Source organism: Castor canadensis, chromosome 1 (assembly GCF_047511655.1).
Source record: "Castor canadensis chromosome 1, mCasCan1.hap1v2, whole genome shotgun sequence".
In the NCBI taxonomy this organism is placed as follows: Eukaryota; Metazoa; Chordata; class Mammalia; order Rodentia; family Castoridae; genus Castor; species Castor canadensis.
In genome coordinates this window covers 187,374,101-187,388,046 of record NC_133386.1, presented here as the reverse complement: position 1 = coordinate 187,388,046, position 13,946 = coordinate 187,374,101, and the positions used below count along the sequence as shown (strand labels likewise).

Here is a 13,946-nt window from a genome sequence, read left to right as displayed (position 1 = left end):
ATCTAAAGTAGTGTAGCACTTGCTTGACATGAACTAGGACCTGGTTTCATGCGCTAGTACCACATAAAATGATAAGAGAAATTTAGTAAAATGAATCAACCATGACAAATAAGGAATATAGCTGACTCTGTGGGAAGGGCCCTTTAAAACATTATAGCTAGGGAAAAAATAGAGGATACCATCATGCAACCAGCTTTAAATGTAACCCAAATTCCCCAGAGTCAGCATCTATGAACACAAAAATGAGTTCAGTTGAATATTGAGAATTTTCAGTAATTCACTATAAAAATTAGAGAATCAGATTATAAAAATGAGTGAACATCTCAACAGGACTAGCCAAGGGAGTGAAAACTTCTACAATCAGATTTACAAAATGCTAACAGAACTGATTTAGATAGTAGCTTGTACTACAGGTACAAATTGTGCATTGTATACTTCAAAAACCTAAAGAAAAATGTTTAATATTTTCACCATATAAAATAAATGTATAAGTACTTATATATACATATAAATATATATACACATATATGAGTATTATTGGAACATTACACAATATAAACATGTATCAAAATTCACATTACTACCCCATGAGATGTACAGCTTCATGTTTTCATGTATGAGTTCAAAAAAATTTAGTAATAATAATAATAACAAAATAATAAAACCAGAAATCCCCAGAGGTAGCAGATGGAATGTTCAGCTGCCTTACTGAATGAGAGGGAAACTTAGCATCATGTAATCTAAATGGAAATGTTCTTTGCAGAAAGCAGCAAAGTCAAAGAAGTACAAAAAAAGAAAAAGTAAAACTTAGAAGAGTTGCCCCGCTTAGATCTCCTGAGTAAAAATTTAGAAGCAATATCTACCAGTGGATTTCTACACTTTTTGTTCTACTTGGTTTTATTGTTTTAATGTGTGGGGATACATTGTGGCATTTATAAAAGTTCTTACAATATATCTAATATATCACACTTGAATTCACCCCCCTCCACCATTATCCTTTATTGTCCCTTCCCTTCCAATTTCTGGAACAGTTTCAACAGGTATGTTTTCATTTACATACATGTGTGCACAGTATTTATACTATATTCACCCTCCTGTGTCCTTTCCCCACCCACTACAAACCCCCCACACAGGACTTGTTCTGCCCTCCTGGTCTCTGATTATGTACATGAACAAAAAATGATATTTTTGTTTATTTAAGATAGCTACACAGGGAGTTTCCTTGTGACATTTCCATGTATAGCCCAAATTGGTTCATCTTCTCTATCTTTTTATTGTTGTGCTGGGTGGGATACATTGTAGCATTTATAAATGTTCGTACAATATATCAAATATATCTACTTGAGGAGTGAAGAGGACTGGTAGAGATAAACCAATTGTGGTTGCAATACATATATGCATGGAAACAACACAAGGAAACTCCCTGTGTAGCTATATTTATCTCAAAGTAGCAAAAACACTATGTTTTTCTTTTTGTCTTTTATGTTTTTTCTTCTACAAAATTTTGCTAGACTAGTTATGAAGAAATGTCTCGGAGAACGAGACAATGTGATAGTCCTTCATAGCTCTCAGAAAGAATCCACTGAACACAGCTGGGGGAAGAGTGAGAGATTCTAATTTCAGTCTTATCTACTGATTCTCTGCTCCACTTACCTTCCAGTGAGACAGAGGTTCAAGATCAAACAACAACCAACCCCATATTTACACAGAGTATTGCAGCACTTTCAGTGTGTCATTCCACTTCTTATTTTACATGAACTTCAGCACAGACCAGTGAAGGAGGATTAGCAAATACTATCTCAAGAATTTCAAAAGATTATCCTTGTTAGATGATGGTTCCGCAAAGTATACGGGTTTCTCAGCTAATCACGGGTGAATCCCAAGATACAACATAGGTCCCATGACGCCAGAATATTTTTCCTTTTCAACACTGTATTCTTTTTTTTTCTTTATTCATTTATTCATATGTGCATACATTGTTTTGGCCATTTCTCCCCCTTGTCCTCCCATCTTCTCCCTCTCACCCACACCCCCCTTGCTTCCAGGCAAACCTGTTCTGTCCTCTTCTCCAATTTTGTTGATGATAAGACATAAGCAATAATAAGAAAGAAAAACTGTTTTTGCTAGTTGAGATAAGGATAGCTACACAGAGAGATTACTAGCATTGCTTCCAACTGCATTCTTATGCCTGCATTTCACTGGCACAGATGAAGAGACTGGATCATCTTTGTAGGAGGAACCTTGATGTTTGAACTTTAAAAACAGCATCTCTAGGCTGGAGGTGTGTCTGACTCAGTAGACTATCTCCCTAGCAAGCACAAACCCCAGTCCTGCCAAAAAAAAAATCCTCTACATCTCCAAAAATAAGGAGTGGATCTTTTTTCTCTCATTCCCAAACAGGAAGTTTCCCTGAAAGTATAAATAATTTCCAAGAGGAAATTAATCACCTGAATAGATCTATAACACAAAATGAAATTGAAGCAACAATAAAGAGTCTCCCCAAAAAGAAAAGTCAAGGACCTTATGGATTATCTGCTGAATTCTATCAGACCTTTAAAGAAGAACTGATACCAACCCCTCCTTAAACTGTTCCATGAAATAGAAAGGGAAGGAAAACTGCCTAACACATTTTATGAAGCCAGTATCACACTTATCCCAAAATCAGGTAAAGACATCTCCAAAACAGACAACTATAAGCCAATCTCCTTAATGAAAATTGACGTGAAAATCCTCAACAAAATAATGGCAAACCAAATTCAACAACACATCAAAAAGATTATTCACCATGACCAAGTAGTTTTCATCCCAGGAATGGAGGGGTGGTTCAACATACAAAAATCAATAAACATAATAAACCACATTAACAGAAGCAAAGACAAAAACACTTGATCATCGATGCAGAAAAAGCCTTTGATAAGATGCAACACCATTTCATGATAAAAGCTCTAAGAAAACTAGGAATAGAAGGAAAGTACCTCAACATTATAAAAGCTACATATGACAAACCTACAGCCAGCATTATACTTAACAGAGAAAAACTGAAACCATTCCCTCTAAAATCAGGAACCAGACAAGGATGCCCACTATCTCCACTCCTATTTAACATAGTACTGGAATTCCTAGCCAGAGCAATTAGGCAAGAAGAAGGAATAAAAGGAATACAAACAGGTAAAGAAACTGTCAAAATAGCCCTATTTGCAGATGACATGATACTATACATTAAAGACCAAAAAAACTCTCCTCAAAAGCTTCTAGACATCATCAATATCTACAGAAAGGTAGCAGGATATAAAATCAACATAGAAAAATCATTAGCATTTCTATACACTAATAATGAACAAACTGAAAAAGAATGTATGAAAACAATTCCATTTACAATAGCTTCAAAAAAAATCAAATACCTAGGTGTAAACCTAACAAAAGATGTGAATGACCTCTACAAGGAAAACTGTAAACTTTTGAAGAAAGAGATTGAGGAAAACTATAGAAAGTGGATAGATCTCCCATGCTCATGGATTGGTAGAATCAACATAGTAAAAATGTCTATACTCCCAAAAGTAATCTACATGTTTAATGCAATTCCCATCAAAATTCCAATGACATTCATTAAAGAGATTGAAAAATCTACCATTAAATTCATATGGAAACACAAGAGGCCACGAATAGCCAAGGGAATACTCAGTCAAAAGAACAATGCTGGAGGTATCACGATACCTGACTTCAAACTATATTACAAAGCAATAACAATAAAAACAGCATGGTACTGGCACAAAAAGAGACATGAAGACCAGTAGAACAGAATAGAGGACCCACACATGAAGCCACACAACTATGACCAACTTGTCTTTGACAAAGGTGCTAAAAATATATGATGGAGAAATAGCAGCCTCTTCAACAAAAACTGCTGGGAAAACTGGTTAGCAGTCAGCAAAAAACTGAAACTACATCCATGTATATCACCCTATACCAATATTAACTCATAATGGATCAAGGATCTTAATATCAGACCCCAAACTCTCAAGTTGATACAAGAAAGAGTAGGAAATACTCTGGAGTTAGTAGGTATAGGTAAGAACTTTCTCAATGAAACCCCAGCAGCACAGCAACTAAGAGATAGCATAGATAAATGGGACCTCATAAAACTAAAAAGCTTCTGTTCATCAAAAGAAATTGTCTCTAAACTGAAGAGAACACCCACAGAGTGGTAGAACATATTTGCCAGCTACACATCAGACAAAGGACTGATAACCAGAATATATAGGGACCTTAAAAAACTAAATTCTCCCAAAACTAATGAACCAATAAAGAAATGGGCAAGTGAACAAAACAGAACTTTCTCAAAAAAAGAAATTCAAATGGCCAAAAAACACATGAAAAAATGCTCACCATCTCTAGCAATAAAGGAAATGAAAATTAAAACCACAATAAGATTCCACCTTACCCGTTAGAATAGCCATCATTAGGAACACCATGAACAACAGGTGTTGGCGAGGATGCAGGGAAAAAGGAACCCTCTTACTCCATTGGTGGGAATGTAAACTAGTACAACCACTCTGGAAAAAAATTTGGAGGCTACTTAAAAAGCTAAACATTGATCTACTTTTTGATCCAGCAATACCACTCTTGGGAATATACCCAAAAGACTTGACACAGGTTACTCCAGAGGCACCTGCACACCCATGTTTATTGCGGCACTATTCACAATAGCCAAGTTATGGAAACAGCCAAGATGCCCCACTACTGATGAATGGATCAAGAAAATGTGGTATCTATACACAATAGAATTTTATGCAGCCATAAAGAAGAATGAAATGTTATCATTCGCTGGTAAATGGATGGAGTTGGAGAACATCATTCTGAGTGAGGTTAGCCTGCCCCAAAAGACCAAAAATTCATGTTCTCCCTCTTATGCAGACATTAAATCAAGGGCAAACACAACAAGGGGATTGGACTTTGAGCACATGATAAAAGCGAGAACACACAAGGGAGGGGTGAGGATAGGTAAGACACCTAAAAAACTAGCTAGCATTTGTTGCCGTTAACACAGAGAAACTAAAGCAGATACCTTAAAAGCAACTGAGGCCAATAGGAAAAGGGGACCAGGAACTAGAGAAAAGGTTAGATAAAAAAGAATTAACCTAGAAGGTAACACACACGGAAAGGAAATTAATGTGAGTGAACTCCCTGTATAGCTATCCTTATCTCAACTAGCAAATCCCCTTGTTCCTTCCTATTATTGCTCATACTCTCTCTTAACAAAATTAGAGATAAGGGCAAAATAGTTTCTGCTGGTATTGAAGGGGTGTGGGGGAGAGGGAAGGGGTAGAGTGGGTGGTAAGGAAGGGGCTGGGGTCAGGGGGAAGAAATGACCCAAGCATTGTATGCACATATGAATAATAAAACAATAAAAAAATGTTTTCTTTCAAAAAAAATAGTGGAAAGAATATGATGCCTCAGTTGTGCTAATCATAAAAAGAAAGCAATGTTGACTAAAAAAATTAATATCACCCTATCCTAAAGATTTCTTAATGGTACCCTATACTTTGAAACACTGTTAAGTGTTTCATTGCAATATTTTATTTAAATCCTATAGGAAAAGCAGTTTTATTATTTTTTTCATTTTCTAGAGGGGAAATACAAAGTATAAATGATTTACTTGACAAGAGTCACAATGAAGCTTAAATTTATAATCAATAAAATTTGAGATAATTTACAAGGTCCTTGTCACTAGTACATAGAACACTAATAGTGCATTTCTTATAACTTCATTAATACTCCAGAATACAGTTAGTTACATTAAAAAGTCTTGCATCTTTTGACAAGAGACTATGATTACAATTTCAGAAAATTGTCTTTCTTAGAACTCACATTTATTAATATGTATTTTGCAAAATACAGTTTGATTTACATCTACTGGTGTAATGACATGCTTCCAACTCCTCTATTGTGACAAATACATTATGTGCTTCTCTCTGATATTCACCCTAATGCTTTCAAGAGTTTTTGCTTGACCTTCTAGTATGGAGATGATTGGTTTCATATATATATATATATATGAACAAAAATAACATAATGAAAACCACAAAAATTGTTAAAACAGAGAAGGGAGGAGGAGGTGTCTTAGAAATAGTAGTATACATGGGGTGAATTTGATTAAAATACTTTATATATGTGTTGTAGATATCATAGTGAAACCCCTTCACACAATTAATTCTTGAAAAATTTATATAAATATTTGAAATTTCTAAGAGTTTCTGAAAATAACATCAAGATTTTTATAGATATTGCTGATGATTAGAAAGACCCAAGAAGTCATATTATTTGTCACTGCTCATCTTTCTCCTAATGACCTACAAACATATTAGTAATGAAAATGGATGTAATATTTTTTGGCACTCTTCTTAACTAGTGATTTTGGAACTCTATTAGCAAGCAATTGAGGGAATTAACAAAATTGTACATTTTTTCAGGTCAATAATTTAAATGAGCATAATTCTTCATATCTCTTCCGTATATTTTTTAACTTCTCAGTTCCCCTTTGATTCCTTTGCTCCTGTTATAAGGAATGTGAAGAACAAAAAAATCAGCAAAGAAATATAAATCTCTCATCACAGGAAGCATGCTCTCTAATTGTCCAAGTTTAAGCAGGAAGCATAGTTGAAATGGCCCTAGAGACCATCCATTATAGAGTTAGGAAAACTGAAGCTTCACTACATTAAGCAGAGATTGAATCTGTCCTCTTATTTTTCCTTAAAGAGAAATATCCCAATGTATACTATTATTATAAATATCTTTAAAAATACAGAGTCTGTCACTGCAGAGCAGCTATAATACAGTTCACTATTACTTCTTATTACTCAGTTATTAGAAAAGGTTCTGGAGTGAGCTTCTGAACTTCTTTTAAGTAGCATGTATTTCTTGTTCTTTGTTCTCTGGGGACTATATCCTTCTTGTTACCTTACCACTTGCTTTTCCCCTCTGAAATCAAGAAAGTTGCTTGTTACTTTCATATTTCTATGCTCTACCCTTGGAATACCTGAGCCCAGTGGTGAATGGATTTTGAGTCCAGTATTCCTAACCACCATTAAACATGCTTCTACTCTGGGCCCACATTTTGTAATGGAGCTGTGAATGTATGAGTCAGGCCCCAGGATAAGTGTGAGGGAGCTGAGTGGAGGAGACAGAGGGAAATCACAAGAACAAAGCCTGCTCTTTTGACTTGAGACTTTGGCTTTGTACATCACTGATTGTTTCTATGTTTCAATGGGACAGTTTAGGAACAGTTGTGTGCATTTCATTACCCTTGGGAGATCCTTGCAGGGAAAAGACAATCTTGTTAGTTATACCATTCTGTATTTATTGTTTTTTTTTGTTAAAACAAAGTCTTATGGGTACAATGTTATGTGCAAAAGCAAATGTTTGTGTAGTGATATTAATAAATCCATATGGTGAATGGTTGAAGATTAAATGCTTGTTTTATAATCTACTGGTCAATCATACTTGTCTGCTTTGGCAACTGATGCCAAAGCTTCAGATACTAAGCCATTCTCGCTATGGCCTCTACTCCACCCAACTCTTTTAATACAATGAACCTTGCCTTAACAATAATACAACTAGTAACATATTTTCCACACATTTTACATAATCTACAGTGGATGTGTTGTGCAAGTATATAAAATCCACCTTGGGATTTTATATAGTTTCTAGCTTGAACCGTCATAAATATAATTTCTGGGTTAAAGATAACTAGACTGTTACAAGCATCTAATATGCATTCCCCAAGAAAAATTTGAAAGAAAAACTGGTGAAGTGAGAGTTTTTTTTTTTCATCATAAATTAAGGAATTAAAATACCGATACAGTCTGGCTGGATAAATAGAATAAGCCAGAAATGGATTCAATTATTGTACAATGAATATGGAATCACAAATCTGTGGTAAACAAAGGATTGTTCAATAAACAGTGGGAGGAAATTGGTAAAAATGTGAGGCAAATAGTTATATACAATGTTATAAAATTATTCTGTAAAATATGACCATAGAAAGCCAGCAGGTGAATTTAAGAGCTTGTTTATTCAATTTTGGAAGGAAGAAAAATTAGAAAACAGCACAACAACTAATAAATTTTTGCAAATATTAGGATAAATATTCTTTATATGAAGAACTATTAAAAACAACATGAAAGACAACCAACACTCTGATATATACATCCTTTATTTTTTAAATGTATATGTCCTTTGTTCTGTTTTCAAATTGCAAAAAGATTCTTGTATTTATTTATTTTTATTGTTTTGTTGGGATATTTACAAAAGATCTACAATATATCAAATATATCATACTTGAATTCACTCCTGTAAGAGGGTTCTTTCTGAGAGTTTCAGTTGAAAAAATGCTAAAAAACTTAAATGATATTTCCTAATTTTGATAAAGTATATACTAAATTGGTTACTCTTGAACATTACTGACCATAAGTATAAATTGGTAAGAATTTCTATGACAAATATCTTTATCCATAGTAAAATTCATCATGAACTTTAAAGATTTTCAAAATAATTACTTTAGCAATTCTTCCCCTAGGAATGTATCCTAAATAAAATATCACAAGACAAGTACAAAGAGATATGAGTCAACTATAAAAATAATAGATACATTGATATGATGGTGTAGTGGTATGAAGAATAGAATAAGTGGAATAAATACATTAAAATTATGAGGGCAGCACTTGAGATATTACAAGTGGATTTTGCTTTAATTCCTTATGTTTTTCAATTTGTTTTCTACAATTTGTATGTATCATTTTTTGAATCAATATCAAGTGGGATATAATTACCCACAACAGACAAATGCATAAAGAAAATGTGGTATTTAAACACAATGGAATTTACTCAGCCACAGAAAAGAAAGAAATTTTGTCATTCACAGGCAAATGGATGGAACTGGAGAACATGATCTTAAGTGAAGTTAGCCAGGCTCAAAAGGCCAAAAATCACATGTTCTTCCTCAGATGCAGACTATAGATCCAAAACAAATGCAATAATGTTATTGGACATGGATCACACACTAAGGGAGACTGTGTATGGGAGGAATAGGGAAAGGGAAGGAAACCTAAAACTTGAATGTGGTCAATGTGCTCACTGTACAGGAGTGAATATAGTATCTTAAACTGACAGATGCCACTATGGGGAGGTGACAAGGAAATGCAGAGATTCGGGTTGTAATGTACAAGTGCATGGAAACAATGCTAGGAACCTCTCTGTATAGCTGTCTTTATCTCAAACTAGCAAAAACCATTTGCCTTTCTTATTATCACCTGTGTTTTCTCTTCAACAAAATCAGAGAAGAAGAGGACTGAACAGGTTCTGCCAGAAGGGGAGGGGGTGACAAAACAATGTATATACATGTAAGTAAATTTAAAAATGATAAAATTAAAGAAGAAAAAAACAGCAAAAAAATTACTAAGCATAAAATTGAACTAAATGATAGCTCTAAAATTTTAATGTGCATGTAAATAGAAATATGACACTCATGTAAAAATCTATGTTGACAGTCATATAGACATAGGAATTTATATTTTTGAATTTTAACAACATTCACGATATAAATTTACTAAAAAGAAATATAAAAAAAGAAATTCATCATTGTTTTAGTGTATAAGACTGATAAATTTTCTTTCATCAGACCCATCCTTATCTTCTAGTTCTTTGTAATGAATATGTGGGTATTTATATAGTGGAAAATGTATTAATAAAATGGTCTAATAAATCTCTTATATTTCAAAATTGTCTGCTTTTTATGAAACAGTAAAATAGTCTTACTAGTAATAGACATAAATTATAATTTTTAATTTGAAATGTCAGAAAAGTAGAATTTAGTTATTTCTATGACATATATCATGAGAGTCTGAATCACCAAAATTTCATTCATCAATGACCTTAGGCCCACATCCCCAAAGTGATATCGCTGTGTGCATTGAAGATTTAATGCATAAGGCAGTGTGAATCAGAAGGAGATAAAATTTGGAGTTAAAATATTTTCTTTTGTGCTATATTGTGCCTGAGTGACTTTGAATAAGCCATTTAATTTCTGAGCAAAAGACTCCACATATCATAAATGGAGAAAAAACTCCTTTAATTACTTCATTTGCAATGATTGAAACCAATAGTCACATGAAAGTGAGCACTAATCTATGACTACATGTCATAATTATTTTTGTATCTAACAACTTAGACTCTTTCCTGTTTTTAAAGAATTTCTGAGGTTAAGTTGGATTTCTGCTAGCCACAGAGTGCTAAAAATGAAAGAAAGCATTCTGTTATAATGCAAAATACAGAGTATTTTTCAGTGACACTAAAATACATTTTTCAAATAGAATTATATACCTGTGGTGTCACACCTGTATGGTTGCCAGGAATGGAAAAAATCTTTGTTTACCAAAAAGAGAAATTGTTATGATACTGAAACATCCCCAAGGATAAATGGTACTGATCAGCAAAATGGAAGGAGAACCAGAAACCATTCTGTAATGGAGAACTTTTACAACTCCCCTTTAGAATTTTCTTCTTAATTGCTTTCTCTCCAGATTACCTTCTCCTATTTTCCCACTATCATGGTGTTGCAACAGAATGAAATACACAGACAAATACTCATTGTATTCAGGCAATCCAGAAATCGCCTTCTCACTTTTTTAGTTACTGTCACAAGTGAGATTTTGATAGAATCATCCTTAATCCAGCATGATTTAAGAATAAAGCAGTTTTACAAAAACTACAGATCTGGGATATTTTCATAAAAATATTTTCAAAATTTTACAGTAAAGAAAATGGATGAATTTCTATGAACATTTCATGGAGAGATTTTAGTTAAAATTAAAGCTTAAGATATTTGAATGCCAATCATTGAAGGAAATTTAATAAAGACTATTTCAATATGTAGATAACTCATTAGCACTGCACAAATTAAGGTGAATGCAGTATGTATCACCTCTTTTTTTGACACTGGGGATTGAACTCAGGCTTCACTGTTGTGAGGCAATTGCTCTACCAGAGAATTAGTTTAAAAACTTTTGTTTTAAAGAGTTAACAACAACAACAAAAAAAGAACAGCATCATTGATCAGGCAGGTGCACAAAGCCAGGGAACCTGCTCAGGTCAGGTGTGAAGAGCTTGAGCAAGGTGCATAGAGCAAAATCCTCAAAAATATCCATTACTTTTGACCCCCAGAAACAATTCTATGAATACATCATGCAAAGCACCAGTGATGTAGACAAACATTTATGTGCACGGCTATTTACTTTGACTTATTTATAATAGTCATTTTATACTGTTCAATAGAGGTATAGATGCAGATGTGTTATATAACCATTATCCTTTAAATTAGAATATAAAATTTAGGGAATAATTTAAAATTTACCATATATTTTATAAAGACCTAGGACAGAGGAGTTTGAAGGTTCCCAAGGCAAAGAAATGATAAATGTAAGGAGAGAGAAATGCTAATTGTCTTGATTTGATATCACCCATTGTGTCCATATGTCATTTTATCAAACTGCAGCCCATAATGTGTGAGATTATTATGTATCAATTAAAAACAAATTTAAATACACAGGGAATTGGAATAGATTAGAAAATGTTTATGATATATTGGTAGGTAAAATAAATCAGCAAGCAAACTGTTTTCAATCTGATCCTGATTAAGTACAAAACATATCTGTACATGAATTGAAAATAAATTGCACGGAAAGAGTGGTTAAGTATCACAGTTAATTTTATTTCTTCTTTTGACTTATGTCACTTATATTTCACTTTTGTAATCAGATAATTCAAAAAAAAACTTTTGTTTTTATTTTGCTTTTGAAATACTGTATCACTCCCCTTACCTGTGCTTCCTTCAAACTCACAATTCCAGCTACCTGTATGGTAGCTGGAAATATAAGAGTGTTCTGCCATGCCTACCCCAGTGTTCCATTTTCTCTTCAAGGTAACTTAGTTAACATATAATTCCCCATGTAAGTGAAGAGCTTAAGTATTTATATGGAATTCTTATGAAGTAACCTATGCATATTCAGGGTTTCTCTGGAAAAAAAAACATTTTCTAATTTCAACATTGTCATTTCTTATGAAAACAATTTCAGTGGATAGTGCTGAATTCAGTAAGAAATGAGCTAAGTGGCCACTGAGGGTTCATGTTGATAATCAAATCATAACATTAAAGCACTTTAAGAGATTCACTAAGACACCAGACATTTAGTGATTACAAGTGAGCACATACCTAAATTGAAGTTTTCTTAAAGAACTTGTCCTTGGTCACTTGCTGCATAGCACAGATGACATCCTTATTCCTTAGACTATAGATCAATGGGTTCACCATTGGGCTCAAAAAAGTATACAAAACTGCAATTACTTTGGACTTTTCTATAGCTGTCTCTGAAGGAGGTCTTAAGTAAATGCAGAAAAGCGTTCCATAAAATATGGTGACTGCTGTCAGGTGGGACCCACAAGTAGAAAAGGCTTTGTACCTGCCTTCAACAGAATGTATCCTCAAAATGGACACAAAAACAAAAATGTAGGACAGAAGAATGATGAAAAGAGAACTTGAGAGAGTAAAGCCAGCAACTATAAACATTGCCATCTTTTTGACATGGGTGTCAGAGCATGCCAACATTATTAAAGGAGGGTCAGCACAGTAAAAGTGGTTGATTTCACGGGAGTCACAGAAAGATAAGCAAAATGTCAACATTGTCTGAGAGAGACCATTAAGGAAGCCAAACACGTAAGGAAAGGTGACCAGAGAAATGCAAACATTCTTGGACATTCTTGTGCTGTAATGCAAGGGGCTGCTAATGGCTACATAGCGATCCAGTGCCATGGAAGCAAGCATGTAAAACTCAGTGATCACCAGGGCAATGAAGAGAAGACACTGTGTGAAGCATCCAGCATAGGAAATGGTCTTCTGGTCTGAGAGGAAACTGTACAGCACGTTTGGAGTAACACTGGAAGAATAGCAAATGTCTACAAAGGACAGGTGGCCAAGGAAGAAATACATGGGGGTTTGGAGGTGGGGATTGGTCCTGATGAGTATGATCAAACACAGATTTGCTGCCAGTGTGATAAGGTAGACCACCAGAAACACCCCAAACAGGATCTTCTCTAGCACTGGGCTGTCTGTGAGTCCCAAGAGAATGAATTCCATCACTGCAGTTTGATTTTGGGAAAGCATTTTCTTATCCGTTGGAAACTGAAAATGACAGACAACATGAGGAGTGCTTTCTGATCCAGATTCTGCTTTTATTCCATTCATTTTATCACTTACTAATTTATCTATTCATTTATGGAACAATTCCTATTCTGTTCTCAAGAAATGCATAATAGTTTATATGTACCTATATTATATCTCTCTGCTTTCTCACTATCTCAAACACACACCCACACACACACACACACTGTTGACTTTGTATTTATCTTTCGTCTCACATTTATATTTGTGTACATGAATTCACACTTATATTTTACATATATTCAAACATTTATTTATTTTACCAATGGTGCATTTACTGTCTTTTTTAAACTTTTTGATGAAAGAACCAAATTTAGGTAAATAAAAAATGCACTTCAGGAAGTCATTTCAAATTTGACAAATGAAGTTGGAATTCCAGAGTCCTTGTAACTGTAATATTTTATTATTTAAGATGCCAAATAAAAGATGAACATGAAGTGTAGTTTTCACCTAAAATGCATAGGTGTCTGGTTTAACTTCATTTGCAGAGCAATGGATTTTTTAAAGTCATCTCTCAATATATGACAATACAGATTCAGATAAAGACTTAGAACATGTTTGTAATCTCAGAAATCTGGAGATAGAGGCAGGAAGACTAGGAGTTTCAGCCCAGCCTGGGCTATATTGCAAGTTCTAAGCTAAACAGTAAGAACATGTCTCCAGAAACCAAGATAAA

The 13,946-nt window shown here is 34.0% G+C and overlaps 1 protein-coding gene across 1 annotated transcript; it reads right to left on the bottom strand.

Annotated features, from left to right (window-relative positions):
- Positions 1–12,265: 12,265 nt before the first annotated feature.
- On the bottom strand, positions 12,266–13,213 carry LOC109676767 (olfactory receptor 5M10-like). Its single transcript, XM_020153041.2, has one exon. The coding sequence runs from the start codon at positions 13,211–13,213 to the stop codon at positions 12,266–12,268; it is 948 nt and encodes a 315-aa protein (XP_020008630.2).
- Between the last annotated feature and the right edge of the window lie 733 nt (positions 13,214–13,946).